The sequence below is a fragment of the Acyrthosiphon pisum genome, chromosome A2 (genome assembly GCF_005508785.2).
Source record: "Acyrthosiphon pisum isolate AL4f chromosome A2, pea_aphid_22Mar2018_4r6ur, whole genome shotgun sequence".
Taxonomy (NCBI): Eukaryota; Metazoa; Arthropoda; class Insecta; order Hemiptera; family Aphididae; genus Acyrthosiphon; species Acyrthosiphon pisum.
The window spans coordinates 95492896-95503824 of NC_042495.1; the positions used below are offsets into that span (position 1 = coordinate 95492896).

The following is a 10929-nucleotide window of genomic DNA, read 5'->3' on the forward strand; positions in this document are numbered from 1 at the left end:
AATCAAACATTAACATAAAACAAGTCAAACAATTTAATTTTTATATACTCGTTTAAAACTTTGCATTTTAAATTATGCTTATATTATTTTACTTGTATGAATCAATTTACCAGCATAATTAACTTTTTAAGTTCCTATTGCATTTATAATAAATATCAATGGGTTATTACTAATAACTAATTACTAGTTATTGATCAATATAATGTTTATAAAAATTAAATTGTTGTTTTTTTAATGTTCACTTTAACAAATAATAATATTAAAAAAAAACTGTATGGTTTGTTCCAAATATTAAATTGCTTAATAGTTATATTTGTTATAATAATACTATTTATTATTTATAATTAAACTTTTATTCTTCTTTTATTCACCAGTGTCCAGTACAATAGTACCAAACATTTAAGTTTCTTTTAATATAATATATTGGCAATAAACCATTTCTGTAAATCTTATTAGGTACAATTTATTTTTAGAAAAAGTTTTTTATCATCTAAATGTCAACTAAGTTAAGTAGTAACCTTGTATTTAAGATAACTGTAAAGTGCATACCTATACCTACATCAATAAAAAAAACTATTATGTACAACCACGGCTTTAGATAGAATATCTAAAGCCGTGTGTACAACCCACATTCCACAATAGTTAAAATATGTTACTAAATGAGGTACCTAAGTTATAATATTAATAATGATGTTTAATTAAAATGTTAATAATTTTAAAATTGTGACATACAACCTGTTAATTCTCAGCATTCAATATTTTTGATAGACAACATCTTTTAAATATAAGTTTAGTGATGACTTTCAGCAATTATTAGTATATTCGATTCAAAGTAGGGGTGTATTATGGACATACATCATTCTATTTTGACAACTTTCGACGTCTTTATCGATTTTGGGAAAATAAAATAATTTTCCAGTAATTGTTAATTAGTATGAAAACTACCCATGTTATTTTGTAATATTAATCCTCATTATATTTTTAATCTTTTTTTCAATAATCGCCTTTTCCTCGAATACTGATAAAATGTCATTACAATACAAATAAATTCTTATAACCTATTTTTGTTATAAATTATTAGTTAATGGAATCTAGAATGTGTTTTCGGGGAAAAAAAAAATTTGCAAGACTGCAAGAGTCTTGTAGTGATGATCTTGTTTTGGTCTTGGTCTTGCAGCTTCGGTATTGGTTTGGTCTTGTTCTTGCAAGCCTAATCTTGGTCTTGGTCTTGCTAGACCAGTACCATCTTGGTCTTGGTCTTGGTCTTGGTCTTGCAGCAAGAGTCTTGCGAGACCGCAAGACCAAGACCAATTTTGCTCATCACTATTATACTTAAAAGTATTCGGAATTTGGAATAAAAAAAATCATTATGAAAAGGAAAGATGTGGGCGAATGCGCTTGCGGGTGAATAAGCCCTGTATGACATTATATGTATTCAATTTTAAACGTTTCGTTTTACGAGTTTTTCGCGATGATGACACGATAATATTATGTAGTCGGTGGTTGTCGGTCGGGTTTTTTTTTTATCCATCGCAATATGCGCGGGGTATCAATTATATTTTTATTAACAGCTGTCGTCCCGGAAAAAACGTATATTTCACATAATATTATATTACGATATGTAATAATCAAATGATTTATCGACACGGCGGCGATGTCCACGACAAACTTCTCTCCGGGTGCAGTGTGGCGTGCATGATAGGTGGTCTGCGAGGCGATTCGATAACTGCGTTACACTGCCGCGGAAGGTGCATTAAATATGAATGTTGACATCGGGACGGGTCCCGTCGGTTCTTAAATCAATTATTGACCATTCCCGGTGGCAGTTAATTTAAAACACCCGAAAGTGGCCGATCGGTCAGCATTACATTTCCTCAGCGTTTTTATTTTCCCGTCGATAAAATAATGTATATAATATATATATATATATGTCATGTATACGACGAGGTCTTGCAGGGCATCGTCAGCGGTGGCGACGTTTTTGTCGACAAACTTTCGAAATAGGAAAGAAAGTCGAAACGTTTGATGGTCCGCAGCGAAAATCACCCAACCACACAGCGGCCTCCCGAACTTGTTAAGTTGATTGCTTCGAACGGGTATCTTTTTTTTCCATTTACCTCGGTTTTTTTCTTTTCGCTCACGGACCGAAAAAGAGCAGGTACCTATCGATATATATACACGTTTATATATAGACATTTAGGTGACTTACCTATAGATATTCGGCTAGGTATATTATGCATAATGCGACGGTTCGAAACTTTTGTCATCGCAAAATATCGTGAACATTTTCCCCCCTAAATAATATTTAATAACGTGTCGGTTTTCGTATCACGCATACTTATTTTGTCCCGTTTTTAATAATGATTTTTTCCCCGTTAGGTATATTATATAGTCACTAGTTATCGCTATATTATAGTGATGTACATCACACTGAATTCATTGTTATTATTATTATTAAAACAATATAGGTACAATATATTATATCTGATATATTTTTTAATTTAAAACGTTGTGAACATTTCGATATTCAAAATTAATTAGATTATATGTGAGAACAAATTCAGTATTTTGTATCATTAATTTGTTACGTGTGAACATCGTCGAAACATTTCAACGGTGAACTATTTTAGGTGTTATCGTCCTCTATATTATTGTTACCTAGTATATTGCCTGAAAAACACATAATACTTAAGTGATTACATTTTTTGGTGATTTGTGAACACATCTTATAAGCTACATGTTAGTTATTTATTTTATTGAGCCATATATGTATATGTTGCAATATTAAGTCTGTTTTTCAAGTGTTAATGGTATTTATAAGAGCATCTGTATCTTTTGTTCGTTTTAAGTGTGCAAAAGAGCTCAATAAAATTAATGAAAGTGTTCGAACGGTTGGCGCAGGTTGCTAATGATATTGAAAAGCTTTTTACTGGATCGTTGTTTTAAAAGATCATCAGTAACAAGAATTTGGTGAAGAAACCAACGTTTTTAATTAAAAACTTTTATGCCAGAATTACCGGAAACGCTTTTATACCGAATTTCGGGATTACTTGTCTATAGGCTTGCACCTGGTATACTGTGACATCAAATTATATTGGTTTAGGGAATCAATCAATTAATTAACTCTCAATTTCCGAGGCCAAAAATTCTACTCTGTAAATTAATGTTTCGCTCAAGAAAACGAATAAGAAGCGTAGTAACAACAGTTTAGAAAAAATACTATCGATGAGTTAATTTAAGTTATTTTTTTTTTTTTTTTGATTTTCACGTTAATCAACTCAATATCGCTGATCTTTAGCGTTTTATGGTTTTAACTTTGTGATCGTATGAGTTACAATTATTGTAGTTTGTTTTTTTATTGTACTACCAGCTATATAACTATAGAATATAATACAATATCACAATATAGAAAAAACGACATTCTATATGATACGTTTTACTCTTTCGTCGTTTAAAAGTTAAAACAAAATATATAATAATATAGGTATACTATACGTGTTGTACTTAGGAGGAGATTAAATAAAAAAATATGTTTATTTATAAATAAGCTTTTTTTTTTTGTTTATCTAAATATTTGCAATTGGATACATAGTATAAAATATTAATATTATAATTAGAAGAAATATGGCATACATATAATTTTGTGCAAATATATGTTTTAAAAAAAGCGGGTAAGTGGATGTCACTTTGATGTACAGTAGGTTACAAATGGGTCAATGTATAATTGATTGTATTAAACTTGAATTCAATGATATAACATCATCGTCTGGATATTTCATATTGGTTTTATTCATTATAGCCTGTAAGTTGAATTAATTATACAATATTATTATTTTTTATTCGTTTCTATGGCGATATACAAAGCGTTAGATATTCAAGTCCCATTTTTAGCGGTTTTTTTGTAATTTGTCGGTGGTTTTTCCCGTGGCATTCAATAATTATTGAGAAAATCGAAAAATGACCTCTCTAAAGTACCATCTTGATCCAATTTGCAAAAAGATAAGATACTATATTATTACGTTGAAATCGAAACCCTCCTTCTGGTAAAAATGTTGTATACAGGATAAAAAAAAATAATATATTATAACGATATTATTCTGACTGTCCGTCGCAGACATGGCAGACTTGGAGGTGAACGCCGACGAACTGATGAGATCGGCGTACCTGGAAGACAGACAGATGTACTTCTTGCAGTGCGCCATGGAGGAGAACTGCCTGGCGTCGTCTGCGTACCAGCTCCGGCGAGACGAGACCGATTGGCACCTGATCACCCGACGGCTGCTGCGGTTCACCGCTAAAATCACGAACGTCGGCACCGCCCCGTTCCGGCCGGCCGTGCCCAAACATCTGTGGCAGTTTCATCAGTGTCACATGTACGTGCCAGGCGGCCCATGAATAAACATGACCGACGAAATAATAATAATAATAATAATAATAATAATAATAATATAAAATAGTTATTAAAACATGAGAATAATTAAGTCGCCGGCGCGTGTGTTACGCCGTTGTATGCGGACCGAGTACGTTTCGAGCACGTCTAGTAGTCGACGTCACATTACGCGTTTATCGGATTTAATCGGAATTTAGAATTTCATATGAATTTTTGATTTTTGAATTTTTGACCCGGTACGTATTATAATAATATGTGTCACTCGATTACCAAGTATCTACTATACAATAGGGTTTGTACGGCGTTTAAAAAGGGGTCCAGCGCTTTTCCAATATAGATAATTGTCTTCAATTGATTTCAAGGCGAACGGAAATCGAAATTTAGACGAATTTTGTCATTTAAGAGATAATATTGATTTCGTTATTTCATTCAAGCGCTATTTTTTCATTATTTTAATCGATACTTAAATCTGTGGATGTTTTTGTTTCAGACATTTCGTGTAATCATTTTTTTTTGTCAGTAATCAAAAAATGTAATTTATTTTTCCTGTACGATTTATTTACTTATTTGTTTCGCGACCGTCGAGTTTTGATTCAAAATCAGTGACCGGTGCTCGTTTTAGTATATTTTCTAAGGCGGGATGAAAATGTTCGTTAAAATAAAAAAAAAATGTGTGTGATTAATGACGTTCCGAAACTAGGCCATCGCCCGGTGGTGGTCGAACGCGAGTCCGACCGGTGAAATATTACGTTCAATCCGTTAGGACCCTGACCAATAGGCAGTTGTATATTATGGTTGGCTGGAGAAATGTCATTCGATACAAATTTTTTTGGCGATGTCTAAATTTCAAAAAAATGGCAAGTGATGATGATTTTTGTGAGTTATATTAAACGTTTTGAAATGTATTATCTGTATTATCTAGTGTCAGGTATGACGTAATATTTTTTCTATATTTTTCATATAAAGATAGAAAGTGGTATTTAAATCCCAATCGATGACGAAATTGAAATTCTCACTCGCGCAATCAAATTCTAGACGGACGGTATAAGCTGCAGTTGTGCAAATGCAATATCGCTGCAACACAGCAGCTTTCATCTTAAGAGGCGTAGGTACAAAACACTGACTTACGAATGTTTGTCGAGCTTTCGATTGATTCAAACGAAGTTTGGTATACCATAGACTTTTTGCCGAATGGTAATATAACATTTAAGACTGAAAAGGAAAAAAGGTCACGGCGATATTATTATTATACTTATTCGCACTGACTTATCGATGTACTATACGCGTGACCTAGTTTTTAGTTGCCATCATGGCCTATAATTATTAAAAGAGAGTATCAAGATTGTTTTTGAAATAGCAGATACCGTTACGGTATTGAAGGGTGTTTTCTACTGTGAATCGATTACATTTTTTCTATCACATCAGTGGAAACTCGGTAGGTATATCATTAGTTTATGTTAATGTTTTTCATTAAATATTTCCATAAATTAAGAATGTATGATAGAAACGAGTTGTAAATTGTAATCATGGTTTAATTTATTTTTATATTCTTACCTTTTTTAATTTTTGTCTTTGAGATTGTTTCATTTGATTTTAAATTTCAGTTGATCAAAGATTCCGATACGAAATAATTTACATTGCAAACGTTTAGTTTTTCTCTTTCTCTCTCTCCCCCTATCTTTCTTTTTTGATATTTCTTTTGTTTTCTCTGATATCATTAAATATTTACTCAATTATTTTTTTATTTTGAAATAATTATTCTTTTAGGAAAATCATTTTAATATAAACACAAATACATTATTATTATGTTTTATATTAAGTTTTGAAAATTCGATATGATGGCATTCATTCGATTGAAGTACATTTGACATTATATAGATTTGTTGTTCAATTATTACTATAGAAAAATATAATAAACATGAATTTAAATAATTTATTTGGAGTACATGCTTTAAATTTGTTTAATATTTCTTTATAGAAAACGTAGTAATAAAATTATATTTCATCAATAAATTGAAGAACTATACAATTTCGAAAAATATGAAACAATATTAGTGTACAATGTTAAGGGTTGTACAAGAAGGAGATAAAAATAATGATTTATAAAAAAAATAAACCTATTAACGAAGTTGAAATGTCAATTAAATATAAATTAAACTAATTAATGTAATAGAGAGAATTTAAAATGATGGAAGTCAAAACGCGTCTTAATTGCATTATATTATTATATAAGAAAAGTATTAGTCTGAGCAGAGAATAATAATTGGGTTGTTTAACAAAACTTCTAAATAGAATTAATAGATGTTTGTAATTGAAAAAACCCGCAAATTCGTAAAATGTACCTCATATTATTCTCACCCCATATTATTCCACATTATTATATTATATTCAAATGAAAAAAGTTTTAATTGAAAAACGTTTTGATATTACCGTTATGGTTGTTTTAATCGTATAACATAAAAATTAAAAGTTGTAGTTTTTACAACTGTGCAATAAAATGATAAATTAAAAAAAAAAATATGTTGTATTAACAGTTATTGTTTTCGAGAAAATTAAAGTTTAATATGTTTTAGAATATGATGGTGGCAAACAAATGCGAATTCACAGCGTTTTAGCTGCAGCTGAGTAGGTCAGAGTTATAATAATTAATTGCGCATACAATTATAATGTTATCGCTTTAAGTGTGCCGTGGCACTCGGTTTGGGTATGGAATTCTATATTTTTTTTAAAAATCATTGGCACATTATAACCAAGGACATCATCCGGGTAACGGACAATTTTTAACAAATTTCTAACCACGTGGCGGTTTTGACACGTCGTGTCGATGCGGTAACTTCAACGTTATTGATTTTTGGCGGTTTTGGCAAAACGAATCGCGTCGAGATCAAAGACGTGTGTCGTCGTCGACTCTATACTTCTCTGAAGTAATAGGTATATATGCTCACAACAGCTATATTACACGTTTCGATGCGTTCGTCCCGAGATCAAAACATTATCCGAGACCCGACCGACGAGTTCCGTCGAATAGAGCTCTCCGTCTATTTTCTTATGCACGGTGGGTGACCTAAAACGGAGGGAAGTATTATGACACGGAAAATTTTATAATATTTATTATTGTTGATCGAGCGTGGAATTTCGGACCAGAGGCTGTGTGGTTCGGCTGCAGTAAAACGACAAAATTATATCGTTATCATAATTATAATAATAATAATAATATACAGAAAGCGTTATTATGTTTTACGGCAATGCCGATAGTAATAATAATAATAATAATAATAAAAAACCAAACGGATTTCTGTCACGTCCGCGTAATAATAATACCGCATAATACCCACCTTATATAAATTATACTCGATTGCCGTCCGCTTTCAGCCCCAGTGTATTGTAATACAATATAAATACGATGTAAGAGAAAGGACCGACAAATGTAGTTAACTAACCGCGTAAAAAGTTTTGTTCGTTATAAATATTTAAAATGTTTTTTTTTTTTTTAATGCGATTACTATAATTTGATAATCGTAATAATTATAATAATATTATACAAAAATAAATTTCAGACATAGATCAGTTCAGTGGCGCAGACATAATTCCCGAAGGGGTGGGGAGAAAACGTCATAGCTAAATAGGAGGGGAAAATTGGAAAATCCCCCCACCATCAACAACATTTTACTTAGGTAGTAAAATATTTAACAACAAGGAACAATGAATATAATTTGAATCGATTCAAAATTCACATAATAAACACAATATGAAAGATTATCCACTCACCACGTCCCCCGGCTTTTATACACCACTGGATCAGTACTACAATTTAATCCATACATTTTTAATAATATTAGTTAGTCATAAATGAGTTTCGAAGTTCGCGCGTGACTGTGTTTGTGTGTGTTCGTTTTTTTTTTTATCCATATACATAATATTATAATATATTATATACCCACTCACCTATAAGAAATTATATTATTATACGCCGCGTTTTATATTATACAGAATAATTTATTTAAACAATTTATTCAAATTCTGGTTTTCATATTATTATACTTACAAGGATCATATTTTAAAATATTTATATTTTTTTACCATTTAAAGAGTATTCTGACAAACACTTCATTTTTCCAAATGAAAACCATCCTTTTTCTTTAAATTGTTAATCAGATGATGTACCTATTTGAAAATGTTAATGCATCAAAATTATAAAACATTATACCTATAATATGTTAACTACCTAAGGATGATTATAGTCCTTTTAATGGTTTTACATGAAATATAAATTATATGTAATGTAAGACTAGCGTTTGTTATAATCGGACAAGTTTTAAAAATTTTAAATTTAATTAATTTTCAATTCATCACAGGCCTCACATTATCTTAAAAACATGTTATAACGGACTGTTTTCCTTAGTATTTAAAGTTTGTCAACTCAGAAACTACACTATTAAATTTTTCCTAATAAACTCATAATCTGATTTATAATTAAGAATGAAAAACTTAGGTTTTCATTTGAAAAAAAAAGTTTATTTTGCCACAGGACACTATTTAAATTGCAAAAAAAATCTATGTATCTGAACTAAGATGACTTGAGCATATACCAAAATAAAGAATTTGAATATTTTTTTTCATCAAAGAATAAAATGTGGGGCGAGCATGTTTAGTTTGTCATCACGTATAGTGCATGTTTATAGATTGATAAATTGATTTCCGTCGGTGGACGCGGCACGGTTGATTAGATTTTACGACGACGTCCGCCACAATGTCCAGGATTTACGATAACAATAATACGATATAACGACAGCACTAATAAATTGTCATGTTTATTGTCGTTGCGGTTTTCCATCGGAAAAATGCGGTCGCTACCGCAGTGGTTCGCATTTTCCGAGTGCGGTTATCGGGACATTAGTGCGTTTCGTATAGTATAATATCCGTTTAAAAGATCAAGCGCATTAAACACAAATAGTTAGTTTAACGCATCTCACGACGTTGTTACCACGTCATAAAAAACATATAAAGAAGAGCAATATGGTTGGACATAAAATTTACCATAAGAATAGGAAAAACTGAAACATGACAAAATGTCATCATAATTATTATTGCTCAAAACAAGCATTTGTTATTGACGAGTTACAACCACACAAATTTTATGACGGCGCGATGTGTTCTATGATATTTTATTTATATTATGATTCTCTTGACACGACTGCTGTGCGCAGAATCGAAATGTAACTGCACTAACCACCGCACCGCATAAATCAGCGAAAGATATTATTTACATGCGAGAGATATTTTTTCTGATACGGGAAATAAGATTTTCCTAGGCTTTTACGTGACCGACACCGATAAGAATTTTTTCCCGAGAAATTTCTACCGCCCTCCTCAGACCAATCAACCAAACTCTGGCACGGTGTGAGCAATATAACAATCCGAGGGCAATGAATCGTGGAAATGTAAAATATTTAAGTATCCATCCAATACCAAGTCGTTGCATTATTATACGCGATAATATAATTTATTGTTGACGACTTATGTGAAATAACTGTTGTTCGTGAATAAAATTATATAAACACATGGAATATATGAATATGTGACTCCAATATTAATTTTGTATGGGTTAATTATAAATAGTATACACAGTAGAAATCGGTTATTATAACGACGACGGCTGTAGTGAATCTTTTTTTTTTTTTAATTTTATAGGAGAGTTTGTTCGTGACTGACTCGTAATTTGAATAATCATGTTGCATGCGGACGACCATAATATCCGATTGTTTGATTTAGAAAAAAAACCTGTAAAAAGGTCGCCACACACTGCAGCGGTAAATTTGTTTGTCTTGGTCGTGGCGGTAAATTGTGACAGGCTTCATTTTGCGCTTACCGCGCCAAGCAGAAATCGCCACCGCTGCAGTGTGGGGGGGGGGCTTTACGGCTTTACACTACTTATCTTTAAGGCGGACGTGATAATAATATCGTTGTTGCAGGCACTACCACAGCATGGAAGTGTTTGCCACGTTCGACGTGCTGGACGGTGGCGGCATGAAAGTGGCCGAGGGGCACAAGGCGTCGTTTTGTCTGGAAGACAATCAGTGCACGGACGGAGCCAAGCCGGGATTCGCATGCGCCAACTACGGTGACCAGGGCATATCGGTCAACTGTTCGGACATTTACCGGCACAACATCGACTGTCAGTGGGTCGACGTGACCGACCTGAACCCGGGGCTGTACACGCTCAAGGTAAGCTCGCGGGCAACCGCGGACCAGGAGGTCGGTTACGACTTTTGTGGTTGCAAGATTGCTGCAGGTCGACAAATCGTTGGTGAACTCGAATCATATATAATATATATAACTCGAATCATATACTATAGTGCGTTGTCACGAAAGACACAGTAATGATGATTTGCGAAAGTTTTTATTTTCCACGATTTCTAGTCGGAAAAAAATAGAATATATTGTTTATAATTGTAAGTCGTTTTAAAATGTTTCCAAAACAGAGATTTCTTTAGATAAAATAACCGCCCTGTATATTATATTATATAATTAAAAATATC

At 32.2% G+C, this 10929-nt stretch overlaps 1 protein-coding gene across 1 annotated transcript in view; it reads left to right on the forward strand.

Annotated features, from left to right (window-relative positions):
• The window catches only part of LOC103308064 (lysyl oxidase homolog 2), a 38025-nt gene that overhangs the window by 25334 nt on the left and 1762 nt on the right, over positions 1–10929 (forward strand). The window contains exons 6-7 of the mRNA XM_008180758.3: positions 4115–4373; positions 10363–10615. Of these exons, the coding sequence (XP_008178980.2) occupies positions 4115–4373; positions 10363–10615 (512 nt within the window). The remainder of the gene's footprint in view (positions 1–4114; positions 4374–10362; positions 10616–10929) is intronic.